At 37.5% G+C, this 23001-nt stretch overlaps 1 protein-coding gene and 1 pseudogene across 1 annotated transcript in view; one reads left to right on the forward strand and one right to left on the reverse strand.

Moving 5' to 3' along the window:
• Positions 1 to 1262: 1262 nt before the first annotated feature.
• On the reverse strand, positions 1263 to 7075 carry LOC140637843 (protein SET-like; annotated as a pseudogene).
• A 594-nt stretch (positions 7076 to 7669) lies between these two features.
• PRKACB (protein kinase cAMP-activated catalytic subunit beta) overlaps positions 7670 to 23001 on the forward strand; it is a 113970-nt gene continuing 98638 nt past the window's right edge. The window contains exon 1 of the mRNA XM_072834256.1: positions 7670 to 7866. Coding sequence (XP_072690357.1) covers positions 7821 to 7866 — 46 coding nt within the window. The 5' untranslated portion in view covers positions 7670 to 7820. The remainder of the gene's footprint in view (positions 7867 to 23001) is intronic.

A 23001-nucleotide genomic window follows, 5' to 3' on the forward strand; every position in this document is an offset into this window, starting at 1 on the left:
TTAGAACTCCCCTCTCTTTTGTTTCATAATTGTCTACCCTTACATGCTTTTTTATTCTTTCCATGTTCAATGAGATTTCATTCAGAGCTGTGGCTTTGACTGTTGTCTTTAAACTTATTTCACAACTCCTGTATTGCTCTAACTCTACATTTGCCTGCTATTCATTATCCACATTTAATTTTTTATTTTTTTTCATTTTTATTTATTTATGATAGTCACACACAGAGAGAGAGAGAGAGAGAGAGAGAGGCAGAGACACAGGCAGAGGGAGAAGCAGGCTCCATGCACCGGGAGCCCGACGTGGGATTCGATCCCGGGTCTCCAGGATCGCGCCCTGGGCCAAAGGCAGGCGCTAGACCGCTGCGCCACCCAGGGATCCCCATTATCCACATTTAGATGTCACACTACCACCTCAAACTCAATATACCCAAGTCCCAAGTCATATACCTCTCATTAATTTAAAAACTAGTTTCTCTCCTTCATTCCTAACCTCTATTATCCAGTCACCAAGATGGAAAATTGATTAGAAGCTATCTTTCTTATTTTCAATGTATGGGGTATCTGTTGCTTTTACCTATCCTATATGACAATTTCTCCAATAAAACTGCACTTTTCTCATTCCATGTCAGTCATGGTACCCTGTCTCCTCCCTTCAACAGAAATGGTCATGTGAATTATACAGAACCAATATGTATAATTATTTATATTTATTTTAATTATTTTACTGATATATATATATTTAATGATTTTATTATTTTAGAGAGAGAGAGAGGGGGTTATGAGCAAGGGGAGGAGGCATATGGGTGGAGTGAGATAAAGAATCTCAAGCAGATTCCACACTGAGTGTGGAGTCCATTGTGGGGCTCAATCTCATGACCATGAGATCATGAACTGAGTTGAAATTGAGTTGGACATTTAACCGACTGAGTCACTCAGGTGACCCATTGTTATATTAGCATAGTTATATATAAAATAGTAATTATAATATGTAGATACTGGGAAAGAGAAGAACTGTTCCTTAAGTTACTAAGCTGGGAGGATATAAATCTGTAATGTACAGAGAGCCTGTTTGGCAAAATACACTCAATATACAGAAACAGAATTAGGACAGATAAGTGGAGATACATAGCCTTAAACTCTCAAATTTAAGTCTAAGGCTATGGACAATCTAAACTCTCCAGTTCATTAATCCAAAAATTCTGCTTACATTTTTTTTTTAATTTTTTTAAAAATTTTTATTTACTTATGATAGTCACACACACAGAGAGAGACAGGCAGAGACACAGGCAGAGAGAGAAGCAAGCTCCATGCACCGGGAGCCCGACGCGGGATTCGATCCCGGGACTCCAGGATCACGCCCTGGGCCAAAGGCAGGCACCAAACCGCTGCGCCACCCAGGGATCCCCTGCTTACATTTTCTTAAGCTACTTTGAATTGGGCTTCTATCCCTTACATTATAGGAGCCCTAATAAATACCAAGTCCTATTGATTTTATATCCAAATGTCTCACTTACATCCTTTCTTCTCCACTGCTGCTATACACCTTAATGACTTCGTCATTCTTCTATTACAGCTACCTTACAGGTCTGCTTGCTGCCAATCTATTGTTCATCCAGTTTATCTACCATTCTGCTAGCAAAGTTAGCTTATTAATAAAATGTGGGATTATAATACTCTTTTCTTTAAATATCTTCAATGGTTTTCTTTTGCATGGTGAACAAAGCCCACATTTCTTAAATGGCATGCAAGGCTTCCCCCAGATGAACATGATCTATTCTGAAACTGTTCATTCATTTACTCATTCATTCAACAAATATTTATTGGGTACCTACTATGTGCCAGACATCACTCTGGATACAGTGGAAATAGTGATCACAAAATAGCTTACATTCCAGTGGGAAGGTTGTAATTCTTTTTTTTTCTTTTTTAATGATTTTATTTATTTATTCATGAGACAGAGAGAGAGAGAGACAGATAGCCAGAGACACAGGCAGAGGGAGAAGCATGCTTCCTGCAAGGAGCCTGATGCCAGACTCGATCCTGGACCCCAGGATCACACCCTGGGACAAAAGCAGATGCTCAACTGCTGAGCCATTCAGGTGTCCCGGGAAGGTTGTAATTCTTACAACATCCTTTCATAACATCTGATTTGGTATGATACAGGGATAATTGTCATGTATAATGATGCAACCAAATATTATCTTTGATGACCTCTCCTAACTCATCAGAATGGTCAGTAAGCCAGGTGAAGAAGCTCTCTGGGTCTTCATGCTGTCACTTCTTGCTGGCTTTATTTTGTATTTGACTTAACATTTCATCAAATTCTTTCCAGATTTCCATTTGATTTCAATGGACTTTTGAAGATTGACCACTATTCTCATTCAGATGAAATTCTTTTGAGAGAACTTTATTTTGAAAGTAAAGGTTTTCATCAAAATAAAAATCTACTCTGCAATCTGATTTAATATCTTCAGATGCTGTCACTTCAATTCTTATCAAATAATGCAACGCCTCTCCATCCTCCTCCACAAGCAATGTGGACGGCTGACAAATGTTGTCACCCAAAAATTCGGGATCAAAATTTGGTGATCAATTCCAACCTCTTCTGAAAAAATGGTTGGCAGAGTTTGTTTTATTTCTGTTCTACTTTCAAAATCTCCTCATTAGCATATTTATTAAGTCTATTTCATTTTGTACTTCATCAATAAGTTCAATTTTTTCTTGCTGTTCTTTTTCTCCCTTTGGCAAGTACTGAGAGGTCTGATGTCTCCTCCAGCTTGTGAGCAGGAGGCAGTCTTGGTTTCCTCCTTTGAGGTGGGAGCAAAGACTGGGGTTTGGCGGCCATGCTGAGGAAACTCCAAAAAACCTGGGAAAATGCACGTCTGGAAGAAGCTCCGATTATCCCAAATTTGGAATAATTACAAATTATTACAGTGATTTACATAATTACTTACATGTTCGTTTTGCCTTATACAAAATCTTGAGGGAAGAGAACAGATTTTATTAATCTTATACTCTTATGCTTTGCATACAGTAGGAACTCACTGAATGCTTATTGTTGAAACATAAATACAAGAAAACACTGAACGTTATTGCAAGGTGGGCATAGGGTTACCTTCACTGTTTATTATATGACAAAAGTTATCCTAGTACTTTTCACAGATGATTTAATTTAATCCATATTACTTCACACTTTGGAAAACAAAGACCAAGTGAAATTAAGTAATTTATGTGAAAGTTACAGATGGTGATTATAATGGAACATGAATCCAGATTTTTCTGAATATAAAACTCAAACCTTTCTACTTCATTACACACCACTCTGTTTGTTACTATCAATGAATAGTATGAATATAGTTTTATTTTAGTGGGCCAGATTCACCTTAGTCAAAGATGGGCTTCAATTGTAAAAGTTGAGATTTCATGAAAGCCCTTGCCCCATGTTTCGTGATTTCATAAAGAAACGAATGTTTTGTAAATTTGAGTGTTATTTTTGGTCTACAGGTATTGTCAAAAAATGCATAGTACAAAACTAAAATAGCAGAAATTTAGCCATAGTTTTACTAACACAAACTAGGAAAAGCTGACTATCCAAAACAAACATACCTTTTCTGAGAGAATGTATTACATTTTAAGAAAAAAAAAATGTTGATTTTATTCTCTCCTCCATGTTTTCTTTTTTTCTTAAACGACTTTCAGTTTGTATTCTAATCTTACACAAGAGATAAGCTACAATTCTACTGTTAACTAGTTCATTTTTGTTGACTTTGAGGTGACTTACCACAGTCAACTCTTTTAGTCTCCTCATCTGTAAAGAATACCCAAAAAGATGAATATCAAACTTCAGATAATAAATTTGTTATCAAGTAAAGGGATTAGAATTATGCTCAAGAAGAAAACTCCTTATTGTACTACAATGATCTGAACAATTAGAACATATTTGTAACTTATTAACTATAAAATTACTTCCTCATTTCAGAAGTATTATTCTGCCCTTTGCCTGATATTTAATGTGGTATTGTTTGGTTTAGGACATACAATTTTGTACAAAATGAAATATCAGATTATGTGGATTATTAGCTATCATTCAAAATAACCATAATCTTATGATGGTTAAATCATTTTTTACTTGCATTTATTTGATGCAAAATAAAATAAAAAACAAATCACCTGGTCATATTCTCCAACAATTATCAACTTCTGCTTATCTGTCCTGGTGATTGTAAAGGAAAAATAAATCTTTCTGGCATAGATTATTTTTGAGGGTGTTTTGCTTTTAAAAAATCTTCTAAATCAAGTTGATAATATAAACTATAAAATTAATAAAAATAATAATCTATTAATTTTTGCCCACTTTCTCATTCCTGAGATCCCTCTAGGAATAAAAGGGTCAAGACTCTTAGTTCCTAGGCCTTATTTTTCTCATCTGTAAAACGTAGATAATAAAACCTAACCTTAAAGAGGATTGAGATTACATTTGTCTCTCACAAGAGGGTATATAAAATCTAGTGCTATTACACTTACCATTTGAGTGATCTTGGCCAAGTTACCTTAGTTCTTTGAACTTTTGTTTTGCTCATGTATAAAACGGGGCTAATCTGTCTAGTTTATGTAGGTTTGTTGTGGGGATCAGATAAAAAAAAAGGCATGTGAAAATGTTTTTATATTTAGTAAAAACTTTTACAAAGTACTAGAAAATGTAGGACTAATTATTTCCAAAGTGAAATATAATCTTCCCGGCTAAATAGTGCTGCCGATTCTTAGATAAAATATATAGAAGAGGACTCAAAGTCATTTCTCTGTATGACTCCCTTCTTACTGTGTCTGCTTTCCTACGGAAAGATACAGTTCTGCTTTTGCACTTGTCTAGGTTATAGCAGAGTCATTAGTGGCAAAGGACAGCAATTGCCCCATGTTATTGCTAATCGTTTGAAGGACAGTTAATGAAATTGCTGCCCCTTCTGGAATGTAAAGGAATTCTTGAAATGTAGTTTTCTATGTGCTACATAAACAATGGTTTCCTACAGAGAACTCTTCTCTAATAATGAAAAGGCAACTTGTATATAATTACATCTAAATGATTGTTAATGTTAACTGAAAACTATTAAACTATACTCTTAAAGTATAATCTTCCTTGAATCAGAGAAGCAGTGTAAGCTAATACAACAAATAATAGCATAAGGAAAAAAGAATAACAAGAGATCTCTAATTGTTGATCATTCTTTTCATTAATCATTAATTTACTTTCTTAACTAATCATAAACTGAGAAAGGGAAAAATTTTGTAAAGCTGAGTATTTTACTTACTAATTTTCCAGAATGTAGTTATGGTGTATGTAACTCTAATAGTAGTCAATGCTCTCCTCTGCAAACTACTGATTTACTCAGCAGATGCCTGTCTTCTTATTAGAGGCCTAGAACTCAAAATCATGTTAAGGAAAGGGACATATTTGTCTATAACCACTGTTTTATTATGAAAGCTAGTCTCTAAAAAGGCATGCATTTTAAAACTTACCCCAATGAAGACAGTATGAATATTCCAGGTTTCTAGAAAGACTCCCTCCAAAATAAAGTACATTAAAAGGTTGTCTTTAATTTGCTATATATGTGGTTTAATGTTATGTATTGAATTTTCTATATAAGTAGGGCAAATGTCACATCCACAACACAAAACTAAATGTGATTGGAAAGATGTGACATTGTCGCAACATTATTGCATGCTGACACAAAACCTCCATCTAGTCCAAACCCTTTTCTGCTATTTTTATATTACTTGGATTTAGTGGAAACCCTTAAAACAACCCAGTAGTCTTTCCCCATTTATCTATGGGGGATATATTCCAAGAACCCCAATAAATGCCTAAAACCAGATAGTACCAAATCCCAAAGGAACAATGTTTTTTTCCTGTGCATGCATACATACCTGTGATACAGTTTAATTTATAAATTAGGCACAGTGTAACAGTATATTGCAATAAAGTTATATGAATGTGGTCTCTCTCTGATCTTATTGTTCTATACTCACTTTTCTTGTTCCTTAAGGTACTACTGACCTTCCTTCTGGTAGGTCAGAAGGAGAATCCTCTGCTTCCTGATTGTGGATAACTAAAGCTGTGCATAAAGGGGACTACCGTATAATGAAATTCTCCGAAAAGTAAACTGTTATCTCTTATATCTCAAGTCAATGTATTTCAAATGAGAAACCAATTTCCCACAACATTCTACAGGTTTCTGATCAGTGTTGCAGACAAAAGAATGAACTTTGGAGCCCATCCACCCAGGTTCAAATCTTGCTTCCACCAGGTAATAGCTGTGTAACCTAGAGTAAATGTCTTAACTTCTCTTCCCTCAGTTTGCACATTAAATAATGATACTAAAGCTACATTATGTCACACGGTTTTGAGGATCAATGTTAATATTTATACTGTACTTGGAATAATACATAGCACACACGGTATACATAATATAAATATTTGTTAAATTTAACAGAATCGGTAATAAGAAACGGTAAGAGTTAACTGAGGAACTTCTTCAGTTAGCACTATTTTGGTTAGTAATGAAAACCTTTTTTTTTTTAAAATTCTGAAAACTTGTCCTTGGCTTACTTGCAGGTCAGCAGGTTTCCATGAAGTCCTAACTGTGCCAGGTCTAGGCCCATGGAGACGCAAAGTTAAGTTTCTGTGGTCTCGCCCTCGGGAAGCGACAGACTTTGGAACAAATGCTCGCAGGGAAGTTCAAAGGAACATGCAACAAAAATATATTACGGCGCCGCACAAATCACCCGGTAAATAAAACTCTATGAAAACTCACGTGCTCTAAGATGCGTATGATCAATTGGGAATGCGTTTATTTACATCTACGCAGAAAGCTGCTAAATCCAATGCACATTTTTTTTTTTTTTTTTTTTTTTTTTTTTGCAGAAGTAGGATTTTCTTGATCTCCACCTGGGAGGTCTGATAAAACCTTGAGGGGCCCCACGGAATCCCGGAAAGCCAACCGCCCTGGAAACATCAGAGGGCTTGGGGCTGCCGCCGGGGAACCGGGAAGACCGCGTGTCACGGGCTGAGGGGCTACCTGAATCTCCTCAGGAAAGAGGGGCTCCGAGCCACGCTGGAGAGGAGGCGCGAGGCCGTCCCCGGGGCAGAGGCCGCCCAGACACTGCGGCTTCCCCGCGCTCGCCACCTCCTTCGCGCACCGGCGGCTCCCGAGGCAAGCCCGGCCCCCGCGCGGCCTCCCGCGGCCCCGCTCCGGGGCACGGGGGACGCCAGGCGGGGACGCCGCGGGGCTCCTCGGAGCTAGCGGTTCCCGCGCCGCTCCCAGACCTCACGGAGGAGCGTCCGAGCTCAACCCCGGCGACGCACGCCGGCTCGGCGGGCCGCGGGGGCGCCCGTGGGGTCACCCCGCTCCCCGCCCCGGATCAGGCCCCCTCACCCCGCCGCCCGCGTCCCGCGTCCCGCGTCCCGGGCTACACGTCACTTCCGGCGCGCGCGCCCGCCCGCCCGCGGAGAAATACCGGGGCCGTGAGGGGGGCGGCGGGGGAGGGGGCGCCCCCGAGCAAGGGGGGCGGGGCGGGGGAAAGGGGAGTGTCCGGCCGCCGCCGCCGCCGCCGCCGCCGCCGCTACGGCTGCTGCCTCCCGGGCTGAGTGAGGAGTTGGCTGAAGCCCTGCCCTCCGAGCCCGCCCAGGCTTCCCGCCCGGACCGGGGCGCCCGCGCGCGGAGCGGTGCAGGAGCAGGGCTGCCCTCAGCCCGTGGAGCGGCCGGCACGGCCCCGGCCCGCGTCGCCCCCCGCCCCCCCGGCCCCTTCTTTCCATCGCCCCAGTCATGGGGAACGCGGCGACCGCCAAGAAAGGCAGCGAGGTGGAGAGCGGTGAGTCAGGGGCCGGCTCTGGGGACCCGCCGGGCGGGCCGGCGCGGGGCTGCGAGCGCCCCTCCGGGTGGGAGCCCCGAGGCCGCGGCCACGGTCCAGGCCTCGCGGCGGCCGCCGAGCGCTGCTCCGGGGCGGGGGGGGGGGGCTGGGGAGCAGCCGCCTTCCTCCCCTCACCCCCTCCCCCCAGCTCCGCCGGGAGGGCCGGAGATGGAGGGAGAAGAGGGCTCCCCGACATCCCCTTTCTCTGGAGCGAGGGGACGCGGTCCGGGGGGAGAAGCCCCTGGTACCAGCCCAGCCCCCGCTTCCCTGCCCCCGACCACCTCTGCGGCGCCACAGGTAGCGCTGCCGGCGGAGTTGGCTCTCCTCCCTCCATCACTTGGGTCCAGCCCAGCCTTCTCGCGCGGTGAGGGGCTCTCGCGCGGGCCCCGGCAGGTGAGGTTAGTTCTGAGGAGGCAGCTGTGTCGCGGAGACCCGGCGTCCGTTCGGGCTCGGAACGGAAGCTGCCGCGAGACCGAAGCGCAACTTTATCCCTGGAAAAGCAGCACATTCGGGCATCTCCCAGAGTGTCTGTGAAACTTAAAGGTCCCTCGGAGTTGAGGTGCTTCCAGAACACGGTGAATTTCCCTCCGATGGCTGGACGTGCAGGCGCTCTGCAGGTGACACCGAAGAGTAAAAACTCATGCGGATTTCATTTCTCTACAGTTCAGTCAGTCAGTCAGTCAGGATGGTTGTGGGAAAACAAAACGGAACAAAACAAAACTGATGTGCCTCTGTCGGGTTCACCTCAGATTTTATATAATTCACAATTAATCAGCAAATGGCATTGGTTATGTCGCCGGGAGTAAATGACATCCTAGCGCTTGAGGGAATGCCAGATGATTTACTCCAGTGTGTGTCATCGGTATCTTTAAGTGTTTCTATGTTTGTGACATGTTTTAGGCTGATTTTGTGGTTTAGCATGAAGGAAATAGCTTTTTGTTTGTGTGTGTGTGTGTGTGTTTTTCTTTTTCTGCATCAACAAAGCAGAATCAATTTGGAGAAAGATTTAGTCATTCATTTTGGTTAATGAGAGTAATGAGATCAGATTATATGGTTTATGTTTCACCAGTGAGGTTTTTGGAGCTGATTTTCAGGAGCTCCAGAAAAGTTTGAAGTACTGTCATACAAATTATCAGTGACCGTGCCGTACTATGTTGATAGGGAAATTTCTCAAAAGCTAATGTAGAGGTAGAACTTTGTCATCTTTTATTTTTAACTGCACAAATGTAGTAACTGTACAGGAAGTAAAAGAATGTGGAGAGTGTGAAGAATTTTTGTCTGATGAATGATCACTTTTCCTTTTAAATCAAAGATAAAACGTGCTCACTGTGTTACAGAAGAGTGTGCTCGGCAATTGAATCATGTTAATGATTTTCATTAGCAGATACGGGTCTGTGTAGTGTTTCTATTTTTAATAATGATAGCAGACTCCTCCCTGATCTCTGTATTTCCATTATTAAGTCAACAAACTAATACTAGTACTGTCTTCTCCTGGAGACAGTACTGATTTGAAGCTCAGAACTATGGGATAATGTTGGAATATCTACAGAAAACAGAATGGAAACTTTAAATGCTTGTCTAAATATATTTAAATTATTCCTAGGAATACATTCTTTCCTGAGCTTTAGCTATTAGTGACAGCCTATTTAGTAAGTATGTTAGCCAGCTTTTTATGTAAGTTTATTTATGGAAACTGAAGGTCAGTATAATAGTTTGAATAAATGTTGTGAAATGATAAAAGAAAATAGCAAATGAAATCTCAAAGGGACAGTTACTGGAAATGTCATGTGTTGATCACTTTGTAATTTCATTTGGAGCAATGTTATCAGGTGTGTGATGCTGCTCTTCTACTGTAGTGAATAAAGGAAGTTTATTGATATCTCTTAAAACTTAATGAAAGAATAGCTTTTACCATTACAAACCTAACTGTTCTGTGTATTTTAAAAAGATTATTCTTGAAAATATATGCCTTTCAAAATTTGAATGTAGTTATTCAAACTTCCGTTGATGCATAATAGCATTAACTTTTAGAAATATAGGCAATCTTGAGCTCAGTTAGAAATATAAGCAATCTCGAGCTCAGCCTGTATAATCATTCCATTTCAAAGCCAAAGAGCCTGACCTCTGAAGAAGCTGAAGTTGAGATCAGATTATTAGTGATGTCAGAGTAAGGAACAGAAGAATCTGGTTCTCTGACTCCATCCTGCATCATGAAATAATCAATTATTATATATATTTTCAAAATGTCTGCCGAGTATATTGATTTCATTTGGAGACTCTAAGTAAAAGCTCAAGAAATTTACTGTCTAGGATGAGAAAGAAAATGTACTTATAAAAGTTATGATAAGTGCTAACATGGAAAGTGAAGTTAGAACTCTGAAAACTACCCATAGGAAAATGTTTGATTTGAAATGATATTAAAACGTATAAGGTTAAGATTTGAGGTTTGGTTAGAACCATGCCTCATATAGGTGAGCTTCATTATCAAATATTCCAGAAGAATAAAGCTTTGACCATTTGGTGCTTCTGTTGTATTCTTGAAATCTCTCTACTCTTAGAATGAAACATTTTCTTGGGTAGGACTTGGAGATGCCATTGTCATTTCCATACTTTCTAGAGATAACATTATGTTGGGTACTTAATGTTCTATTATAGTGAACTAGGAAATTGTATTGATATATCTTAAAATTTATTGAAAGAACATCTCTTACCATTATATAACAACTGTTTTGTGTATTTATAAAGACTTACTTCCAAAAATATGTGTTCCAAATTTGAGTGTAGTTACTTAAACTTCCACTAATACACAGAAGCGTAAATTTTAAATATATGACTATATAATTATCTGAGAAGTTGTAAACTCTTGTCATTCACAATTGTTTTACTTATCCAGTCTCCCACTTCTTTACCCACAATCACCAACATAAAAAAGCACATGCCACCATTTTAATGTGGGAAGGTTTTTTTGTGGTTTACTTCCTTTTTTAAAAACAGTAGTCCCCACAGGTTGCCTGTGGGGTTCGTATTATACTTTCATAACAAAGATATTGAGGTAGGTGGGTGAAGTGCTGGTAAAGATTTGGATGCAGGGACGCCTGGGTGGCTCAGCAGTTGAGCATCTGCCTTCAGCCCAGGGCGTGATCCTGGAGTCCCGGGATCGAGTCCCACATCGGGCTCCCTGTGTGGAGCCTGCTTCTCCCTCTGCCTGTGTCTCTCCTCTCTTTCTCTGTGTCTCTCATGAATAAATAAATAAAATATTAAAAAAAAAAAAGATTTGGATGCAGATTCTCCTATGACTGCAAGTGGTAGAGCCACCATGTAACCTAGTGTTTACATAATGATCTTTCAATGTTTTCCAAAGTATCTCTTAAGAGCTTGAAGGTGAATAGAAATTAATCAGAGAAAGTCGCCAGTAGAGTAGGTTCAACCAAAATGCAAGTTTCATAACAACTAACATTTTTGGAGGGCTTACTATGAGCTAGCTTGCTTCTCTGTATACTTTTCATGTATAATTTCACTTAATCTTTCCAACCTTATGAGGTAGTTTAATTGTTTCCATTTTATATATGAGGAAATGGAGGCTCAAAGAACTTAAATGACTTGCCTAAGTGCTTACAGCAAGGATGTCAAGGACCAACATTTGAACCTAGACAGCCTAACCCCTAGACCCAACATCCTAACCACTGTGCAAATATCCTATGTATATCCCATGGAAAAGCTGATTCTAAAATACACAAAATAGCTTAGACTTCACTTTATTTCAGTTTATTATCCATTATAGGAACTTTTGGTTGTTTTGGATAGTGACTTCATTTGTATATATTAAATATCTTAAATGGGAGAGTTGCTTTTTCTCGTACTGTTCTCTAGATTGTTTCCTCACCTATAAAATGAGATCGAAGGTTAAATTACCTTGAAAATCTAAATCAGATTTAGTGTAAATGATGAAATTTCAAATTAAGCCATATAAATCAATTGATATACCCTTCATTGCTATTTGTATTTAATTATTTTTTCTCATTTGTAAATGTGCACTTGCCCTTCCTGATAAATAGCCAATCAAAACATTGCTATTTAAACTTATATTGCCTTTTTAAAAGTATTTAGGAATTTGCATTATGGTTTACAGTAGTACTATCCAGTCAGATTTTCTGCTGTGGTAGAAATGTTTCTCTGTTGTCTAATGTGGTGTTTATGGGGCTATGGAGCAGTTGAAATGTGACCGGGATGACTGAGGAACTGAATTTTTAACTTCTATGTCACTATTAATGTTTGGAATATTGGACAGCACAGGTTTAGAACATAACTCCCTTTGTGTTTAATAAAAATGCCAACCCATCTTTTCATCATCTTGGTAATTTGGATCCTCACAAGTATGCGTTGATTGACATAATGCTGGATTTATCTTTTCTCATACTAGGAATTAACTTATTTCTAAAGCATTTCCCCTGAATAAGCCTTTATAAATTTAGTGAATGGATTACTATCGTAATTTGTGTATAATCTGTAAAGTTAACTACAAAGTTAATTTCTGTATTGGGTGCTACGATAATTTTTTTTTTACTTTTTTTAATACTGAATCTCAGTGAAAATATTTTTATTGAAAATTTTTGTAGATTTAAATGCTCTTTAGGAAAAATTTAATGATCTCATACTTCTGTCCTTAAAGCTTTCAATTATCAGATGTTTTTAAGGGAAAATCAGTAGCAGATATTTGTTCCAATTTACTAGCTTGGCAGAAGTACTTGGGAGTAGTTTTCGAGTTAAAAATTTTTAAAAAAGAAAAAAAGGGTCATAACAGCAACACTAAATAATCAATACATATTATCTCATCCAGTTACATGATGTTGTAATTCATTTTGTGCAGATTATCTAATGCATAAAATTATCGTGTTCAGGAACCATTTTTTCCATTCTCCTAGTCAGTGTCCTTCACTTAGGATACAGACAGATTGTTGCTTTTCATTGCCGGCAGTGGGATAATTAAAGACATGAAAGCCAGCTTAGAAAAGTAAGCCACAGCTGAGTAGCAGAAGCAGCACACGTAAAGATCCTAGGTAAGCCAGGTTAGGTATTAACATCCTTCAGATAGGAGTTGATCATAAATCATTTTGATACTCTATCACATTAATAAAATAAAACAATTAGTATAATTTACAAAATTACGTATCTAGTTGATATCAATGTTACTATACATATGTGACCAGGTTTTTTCAGGGGAATAAGTCTTAAATTTTTTTTTTAAGATTTTATTTATTTATTCATGAGAGACACAGAGAGGCAGAAACACAGGCAGAGGGAGAAGCAGGCCCCATGCAGGGAGCCCAACATAAGATTTGATTCCCGGTCCCCAGGATCACGCCCTGGGCTGAAGGAGGCGCTAAACCGCTGAGCCACCAGGGCTGCCCAAGTCTTAAATTTTTAATGAAAAAAGTATATTAAATAGAAAAATGTGTAATTTATGAGAGTAAATATACCCTGGTCAGTACCAACTTATTTTGGGTATTTTAATTTAAAAATATTCCTTCAAGAGTATCCTATATAGTTATTTTCTTTGTTGGTTCATTCATTCATTCCACAAAATTGAGTTCCTAATATGTGATGGACTCTATGCAAATCTATGGGAGTAAAGATCGAGTATGACACAGTACCTGCTCCAGATTGTCTGCATTCCAGAAAGAGGAGACTTACTTGTCAAGAAATTAGTAGGGGGAAAAAAAAAGAAATTAGTAGGGGGGAAAAAACTGTTACAAATCCTTTCCTTAAAGCTCAGTGGAGAAATCAGTAGAAAGTATGGTCATTTTTACTGGTGTGGGGAGGGTGAAATTCAAAAAGGACTTCAAAGAGTAGGTGAACTCTGAGTTGAATATTGAAAATGGTAACTGTTCCAGCGGGATTACAGGGGTAAGTGTGTTCTGAGTAGGAGGAACACAGTGAGCAAAGATGCAGAGGAGTGAAACAAAATAGGATATATAGGAAAAGGAAAGTAAGTTGCCCATTATGACTAATTGATAGAGGATAGAGTTGGTGGTAGAGAAGGGAAATTGTATAATGAAAGATAAGACTGAAAAATGGACAGAGGCCATGTAATGGATAGATTTTGAATTTGTTCCATAGGTATTAGGAAGCTATTGTAGACATTGTAATAAGAGAGAGAGATGATAAAATTTGAGTTTTAGAGAGATCACTTTGATAGTAATGTGAAGATGAGTTACTGTGAAACAAGTGGGGTACAGGCAGGGAGATCATTTAGAAGACTCTTGTGCAAGTAAGGGACTTTGAGGATCTGAATCAAGGTGGTAGAGGTAGGGATGCAGGAATAATCTGAAATTTGAGAGCTTTGGAAAATGAAAATAAGCAAATTGTACTTGGAGAATGAGGAAAAAGAGAATTTGGGGAAAATGCTCAAGTTTTTAGTTTCTGTGCCTTAGTGGATGGGTTGTGATGCCAGTAATAGCGTCAGGAAATTAATAAAAGGAGAGGAGCAGAATTGGAGGGCATATTGAATTCAGGGTGCTTGTGGCATTTCTGAGAAAAATGATATCTGATTGGTTATTTTATATGTGTATTACCTTTAATTCTTCCAGCCATCAAGGTGAAAATGACCTTGGATGGTCAGAGGATATGTTCTGTATAACATCCTCATTTTGCTCCCCTTTTTAAGGGTAGCTGGCCTTATAGAACTATAACATCTGGCATAATTCCTATAAATTAAGAAGTATGGCTACTAAAACCTTAGTTTTTTTGTTTTGAAAAGAGTAAAAGCTAAAGCACTGATGAAAATGCTTTAACTTTTGAAGAAACAAAATCATTTAAAATCAGATAAGGGACGCCTGGGTGGCTCAGGGGTTGAGCATCTTACTTTAGCTCAGGTTGTGATCATAGGGTTCTGGGATCGAGTCTCACATCAGAGGGAGCCTGCTTCTCCCTCTCCCTATGTCTCTGCCTCTCTCCGTGTGTCTCTCATGAATAAATAAAATCTTTAAAAAATAATAAAAATAATAACATCAGATAAATTATTGCTTTCATAATTAAAGTATGCATCCTGTAAACTGCTGAGCTTTATAGAGCCACATGGAATAGTGGAAAGAAAATGTAAAATATAGTACCAATATATATTTTACCAAGTAAATATGTTTTCTTCCTCTAGAGTGCTTTCAAATAGATCCTAAAAAGTTGGGCTATAATTTAATAGTAAGAACATGAACTTACAATTAGAAAAAATCTAGATTCTGTTTTCTAGTACTTTCTATTACTTTTTAATGTCTCCAAGCTATACTGTAAAATTGAGAAGAATGGATTTGATAATCAGTCTCTGGTCTTTTCTAGTTTTATAATCCAGTTGTCCCAATATATTTGTTAAGAGAAAGAATGTACATTTAAAAAGTACCAAGACTTGGAAATGAATTATAGAAGGTTCTCACAAAATTATGTGGGTAGAGAAGTGGCAAATGAGCCTCAATGTGAGCATATATAAGGTAGTGTATTTAGGGAAAATTTTTTTACCTCTACTTAAAAAATGATAGCCTCTGAATTTTAACTTCAGAAACAATTTTCTGAATCACCATAGTAATCTTTGAAGATATCCTCATGTTCTGTTATAGGTACGGGATTATTTAAATGTTGGTCATTAGAGGAGTGTATTGGAAATAAAACATAGCATTCTACTATTCATGTAAAACTCTTCGCATACTATGTGTAGTTGGATTTCTTTATGTTTTTTAAAAAATTTTTAAAGATTTTGGGGGATCCCTGGGTGGCTCAGCGGTTTAACGTCTGCCTTCAGCCCATGGCGTGATCCTGGAGTCCCGCCATCGAGTCCCTCGTCGGGCTCCCAGCATGGAGCCTGCTTCTCCCTCTGTCTGTGTCTCTGCCCCTTCCCCATGTCTATCATGAATAAGTAAATAAAATCTTTAAAAAAATTTTTTTTAATTTTATTTATTTGAGGAAAAGGAAGAGAGACAGACAGACAGACATGAGTGGGAAGAGGGGCAGACAGAGGGAAAAGCAGACTGCTTGCTGAACACAGAGCCCAACACAGGGCTTAATTCCAGGACCCTGATATCATGACCTGTGCTGAAGTCAGACGCTTAACCAAATAAGCCACCCAAGCACCCCAGTTGGGATGTTTTGTGTATAGCAGAACAGGGGAAAGTTAAGACCAGAGGCAGTTAATAGGGTAAAAGAATGGAAGATCTATTGTATGAGAATAAATTTAAGAAAAAAAGAACTTTTCAAACTAGGACAGTTATGGCTATATTGTGGAAATGTATAGATCAAGTATCATTGACAGAAAATCTGGGATTGTTCATCTAATTTGAAATACTAGAACTCATGGGATAGTCCTCAAAACTTACAAAAACTAGTTGTAGAGCAAATAAAAGAAAATATAGCAAAACATTGATAAACTAGGCTTAGAGAATAAGTATATTTACCTACTTTTTAATCATTTATGTTTAAAGGTAAAAACATTTGTGTTTATAAATTCAGCTGGTATTTTTAGCAACTTAAAAATTGCTAGAAAATTTAAATGCTTTTTTACTCTTTTTTAGGTCTTATAACCCCTTCAGCTCCTTACCAAATTCTGAAAAAGTCATCAGTATTAACAGATAAACCTTTTTCTTACTCTTGAGGTTTATTACTATAATGCAAATAATAAATTGTTTCCCCTGATATGGAGGTGTAGCTTGAATTGCTTAAATGATATGAAAGGATAGCTTAAATTTTTACCTTAATCTTATAATTCTTCCATTTATTTAACTTTTAAAAATTTCTTGGGAATAATGAAGAGTTGCCTTTATGTACTGTATAATCATTTGAAGATTAGGTAAGTAAAAGCATAATTATGAGAATTTTGTAGGAAGCAGAGTATAGGATGTTTCCTATAGTAATAATTTGGTTTTTAACTTTTTGGTTGTCATGTAAATTAGATTCAGTAATGTTCTATATCTATGCAGATGATTTTCTGAATTAAATTTGGGACTCTTTTAAAGAGAGAAATGCACTAATTGACAATTTACAATGATGAATGATGCACTAGCACATTTGACATTAAAGCTGCTATAGAAAATCCACTGTAGATATATCTTATCTGACTTGCTATTTACAAGGTAAAAAGTCCTAGGTTTTATGGCCATGATTTAAAGTTGTATTCCCTACTATTCATATAACATTAACTTTTCACTGGCTTTTGAAATTTTTGTTTTCTTCTAAAATAACTGTTGAATCTAAACCTTAAAGTCCTTGCAAATCTGTTTTCTCCATCTGGACTTTGTCCTTAAAAAATTAAAAATAGGGACGCCTGCGTGGCTCAGCGGTTGAGCGCCTGCCTTCGGCTCAGGGCGTGATCCTGGAGTCCTGGGATCGAGTCCCACATCGGGCTTCCTGCTTGGAGCCTGCTTCTCCCTCTCCCTGCGTCTCTGCCTCTCTCTCTCTCTCTCTTTCTCTCTCTCTCTGTGTCTCTCATGAATAAATAAATAAAATCTTTTTTAAAAATTTAAAAATATTGTCTTGAGATCTCACTTTAGAGTCCAATTTAATAAAATGAGTATTTAATTTCTATATTACTTATTTTTAAGTAGATGACCATATAGCATCAGCAGACGGTTGCCTGTGAGCCACAAACTTGAGAGAATGTGTTTGTACAGGTATTACTTAGTTTCTTTTGTAGGAACTAGTTCTGCTAATAATTTAGCTGCTCTCATCCAAGGAGGATCTTCCTAACTGAGTAGGAGCCATGAAAGGTTAAACTGGGGAAGAATATGAATCCCTCTTTAGGCTATAGTCTTGAAGTTACTAAATAAGCCATAGTTTATCTGGTAGAATGACACAGAGACAAAACAGTCATTTATTTGTCATTATTCAATCCTTTAGTCATTTTTAGTCATTCTTAGTACTTACTGAGTGCCTGCAGTGTACCAGACTCTGTGCTAGTCCACAAATGGAAATATGTGAGTAAAAATAAGACGTGGTTCCTGTTTTAAGCTGGCAGACACATATATACAGGTATTTATGATAAAATGTACAGTGATAACTTTTATCATAAGATTGGTAGAATGGTGAAAATACAACATAGGAGTTTATATAAGAATAAATATAGAATTTCTGAGAACATCTTGGGAGATAGACTGTAACTGACTGAAAGAAACTGGCTTTGAGTCCATTCTGGAGATATTTACGTTTGTGATTATAGCACTTACACTAGTATTGATTTCTCAGCTGTTTCCTAGACTATGTATTGTGATCTGTAAGGGCAGAGATAGGATGTATCTTGTTTAGTGTTTTAACCCCTAAATTTTGGCAGTTCCTAGCTCATAATGGAAACTAAAGTCCTGGATAGTTAAATGGATAAAAAATTCAAGCTTCTTGTAGAAATGTTTACTCTTTTTTTCTCTCCCCTTAGTTGGCAGGTACTTTGTCTGCAATATATTGACTACTTGGGCCTGTTAGTTGATTTTTTTGATAGGAGGATCCCTCTTTCCCTCTTTCTTAGCATACTTAGTATATAGTAGTTTGACATTTATATGTCAAGATTATATCACTTTAATTGGTATGGAGAGGTTGGTCTCAAGCTTCAAGTAGGAAGACATTGAATTAGGAAAAACTGTCATGATCCCAACTTCTTGAAAAAAATCCCTACTCATTTGAGGCCTGCTATAGTCTGAATGTTTATGTCTCTCCAAAATTCATATGTTGAAATCTTAATCCCCAAGGTGATAATATTAGAAGGTGCAATCTTTCGGAGGTGATCCGGTCATCAGGGCTTTGTTTTGCCCTCATGAATGAGATTAGTGCCCCTAAAAGAGAGGCCCAAGAGAGGTCCCTTGCTCTCTCTGCCAGATGAGATTACTGTGAGGAGATGGCTGTTAGTGAAAAAGTGCACTCTTACCAGACACTGAATCTGCTGGCACCATAATCATGAACTCAGTCTTCAGAACTGTGAGAGAAATAAATTTCTTTTGTTTATAAGCCACCCATCTATGGTATTTTGTTATAGCAGCCCAAATAGGACCAAGACAAGGTGTATACTATTAAGCTGTACTACTATGTTCCCATCCTTGTTGCTTTCATTTACAGATATCTTGGTCATTTCTCTTCATTTGTCAAAAACTTTGGCACCTGGCTCACAGTCTTTCTCTATACTCTAAGCCCTGCATTTATCCTAGGTGGCTTCGAATTCTATGTGGATGATCCATTCCTTACCATTGCATCTCAGTTCCACCACATTACCGCCTATCCCCTTCTGTTCACTTCAAATAGCCAGTCTCACTGAGAATCTTGCCATATTTATTAACTGCTCAAGAATCACCAATATACACATGCCATTTTCTGATCCCAATGTCCCAATGTCTCCTTTTTCCTTGCTTTTTAAATATTCTCACTATTATTCATCAGAATCTTCCATCCATTCATCCATCATGTCTCTCACTTCATTTTCCTTCTTAACCGGTTTGGATTACATGGTCCCTAAGATCCATTGCACTTTTGTCACTTTATTACTTTTTTCTGACAGAAATCTAACTGATAAACTCAACTATCTGCTTTCTCAGTGCTTTCAGCTAAGAGCTAAGCACTGCTGGAGAAAGCCATATAAAAGGGCACTATAAATTCAGCCTGAAATAAGCTGTCAACATGATTTGACAATTCTACTGTAGTTCTCTGATAACCCTGTTCCATTCTTTATAATTTGTTTTATTCTCTTCACACTTCTGAAATTCCCTAATTCTAAGAGATGATCTTACCTCAGATCTCACAAAGAAAATAAAATGTATCAGGCAAGAACCCCTTCAACTTCTTTCTATCAAACATGCATATCTCTTGTATTTTAACTTTTAATCTATCTTGTTATTCTGTTATAAAAGAAGAATTGTCTGTTCCATTTATCTGTTATGCCACATATCACTCCTTTATTTAGTGGCTTAAAGCAATGACAGCATCTATTTTGCTTAGGAAAGTACAATTTGGGCAGAGCTCTACAAGGCTAACTCATCTCTGCTTTATTTGATAGTGAGCTCAGTTCAAGGGCTAGGGCCTAGAGTCACCAAAAAACTTGCTCATTCGCACTTTCTTGTTGTGCTGGCTATAGATAGTTGGAACATTAGCTGAGACTTTCAGCTGAAACATCTACACATGGCCTCTACATGTGGCTTGGGCTTTCTTATGGTCACTGAGTTCTAAGGGAAAGGGAGTGAGCCAGGTGAAAGCTGTATCACCTTTTATGACCTAGCCTCTGAAGTCAAGCAGTGTCACTTCTGCTGCCTTCTATTTATTAAAAGTAAGTCACTTAGATGAGTCCATATTTGAAAGAAGGTGAATTAAATTCCACCCTCTGATGAGAGGAGTTTAAATGACTTTTTTGACCTGCTTTAAAAGCCACTTCATGATGATACGTTTTCCTTTAACAAGGCCAATCCCTCCATTTCTTTGGATCCAATCCCTTACCGCTTTCCCAGGGAATTTTTGCTATTGCATATTCTTCTCTTTTATGTTCAACCTGTTTTCTTTTCATTTATTTTTAAATTATTCTCTTTTTTCTTTACCTTCCTGTTTTGCTTTTTTGATTCTCTCCCTTTTTCCTCTCTTACCCAGTAAAGTGAACTGACCTATCATTTATATAGTAATGTGGCCACTTCAATTGCCTTTGGTGGCCAACCAGGTAATTTAAATATGTGATAGATAAAACTCAAGAACAGGATTTAAAAAAAAAAGTTTTTTTCTCTTGCTATAGTATATTTACAATTATGGTGCAGAGAACATAACTTATATCTAATGCAGTTCAGCTTTTGAAATACAAATTGTTTGAAAGTTGCAGTCTTCCTATTAGTACTTCAGTATATAACATAAAAACATAAAAAAATGTTAAAATGAGAGGGGACAAGTGGCCAGAATTGTATGTATGCAGAGAGGTGATTTAATGCTTGGTCTCACAATTTATGCTTTTTCAGGAGGAAAAAAGGATATTAAGGTGTGAAGTATAATGAAAAGGACTGGAGTTTTGTTAAGGTCTGAAGATTGTTGGAGTTAAGATTAAAGAGAGAGCTAAAAAGGTAGACGGTTGTCAAAGGATAGAAAAAAATGAGTCTAGGGTGTAGTGAATGTACATATTAAGTGAATATTGATATTAAATATAAAAGGTTGTAGTATATACATATTCAGTGAACATATATATTAAATGAACTAGAAGTAGCCCAATTTTATTATAGTGTTATGTGTAAGAAATATATAGACAATGTCTGTTTAAAAATTCTATTAAAAATTTAGTAAAGTACTTAAAAATTTGCTTTTTTAACGATGTAATTTCTGGGTAAAAAAACAATATAGTAAATGTATTTTAATGGCATGAGTTTTCAATTTATGGTGCATAATGAAGACAAAGTAGTATCATATTGGCATATATTCTGTGTACATATATTTCAGTTTAGATATGTATCTCTTGAAATTAAAAATAATTCATACTTGCATCATTAAATGGGAGTATATTTTTATTCTCTGTGGAAAGAGCTTTTATTAACAGCAAATATAAATTTATTTAATTGAGAAAGGAACTGAATTACAATTCCCTCCTCCCCCAACTTTTAAATAAATTAACTGAATATCCTATGAGAATTTAGAAGCTAGCTACTCTGTGATTAGAAATTACTTACCTGGGCATTTAACATTATTAACCTGGGTATGGATCACACTGAGATGCATAAAGTAATAAAAATGTTCTCAAAGAAGCAGTAATATATGTTATAGCATACTTAGCTCACACAGTTCCTTTCAAAATCTTTCTAATCTGCAGAATGGACATAGTGCTAAGTTGTGAGGTTTAGAAATCAAATATGTGTTTCTCTTGGCACCAGGAAGATGGTCAATAAATGGTAGCTCTAGTTTTTGTGGGAAATCCTTAACCACGGTCTGTATAGATTAGGCACATTTTTTAATGAGTTATGTCAATTACCAATCATTGAACAATTAGAAACTGCAAATTAATTTAGTAGAGTCATGTTATATTAGGTTATAAGTAGTTGATTTATATCATAGTTTCAGGATCATCAAGAATAAAAAAATTCGGAGGGAAATTTTAGAGTTATCTATCAGAACTTTATTTTTTTTCTATCAGAACTTTAAAAATTACATGAAGCAGCTTGAGTCATTTATTTCTTACAGTAACCCTATATAGTAGGTAGTATTGTTACCATTTTTTTCTAGTAAGAAAACCAAGGTTAGAGAAGTTAAATACACAGCAAGTTAAATGGCAGAGCTGAGTGTGATACAGAGTTACTTGGTTTAATTCCAGGCCCTTATAATCACTGTGTTATACTGCTCCCCTAACGTGATGATGATATTTCCTTTTAAAAATTGTGTATTTGAAACTGTCCTAGAATCTGGAGGGCCTCTAGAAGTTCTATTTTACCTATCACCTTTTTAGAATATTACTTAACTTTTCCTATGTGCCAGACACTGTTAGCACTCTATGTATAATAACTTGTTTAATCTTCACAACCCTTTGAGATAGGAAGTATGATTGCTCTTATTTTATACAAGAGGAAATTTAGGTACAGATAGGTTAGGTAACTTGTCCAAAGTCATATTGTTAGTAAGTACTGAAGTTAGAGTCGGAACCAAGGCAAGGCAGGGCAATCTGACTCTAGATTCTGTTCCTAACCACCATACCATATTGGCCACTTTTCTAATAATTTGTATTTTTTTCTTCATTTACCTATCTCTTGTATAATAATCTTTTTAGTGGTAGGAAACTCATTACTCTGTAAGGCAATATATATCAGTCAGGGCTACATCAGAGAAACAGAATCAGTTGGATATGTATAAAGAGATATATTGCAAGCAATTGGCTTACTGATTGTGGGAGCTGGCCAGGCAAGTCCAAAGGGCAAGTCTAAAATCCATTGAGCAGGCATTTAGGAAAGGCAGGCTGGAACTCTTGGCTGGGCTGAAGGAAGCTGCAATTCACAGACTGAATTTCTTTAGGGAAGCTTTAGTCCTGCTATTAAGGCCTTTCAACTGATTGAATCAGACCCACCTAGATTATCTAGGATAATCTTTTTTACTTGAAGTAAACTGATTATAGACTTTAATCACATCTAAAAAATA

This window comes from Canis lupus, chromosome 8, assembly GCF_048164855.1.
Source record: "Canis lupus baileyi chromosome 8, mCanLup2.hap1, whole genome shotgun sequence".
In the NCBI taxonomy this organism is placed as follows: Eukaryota; Metazoa; Chordata; class Mammalia; order Carnivora; family Canidae; genus Canis; species Canis lupus.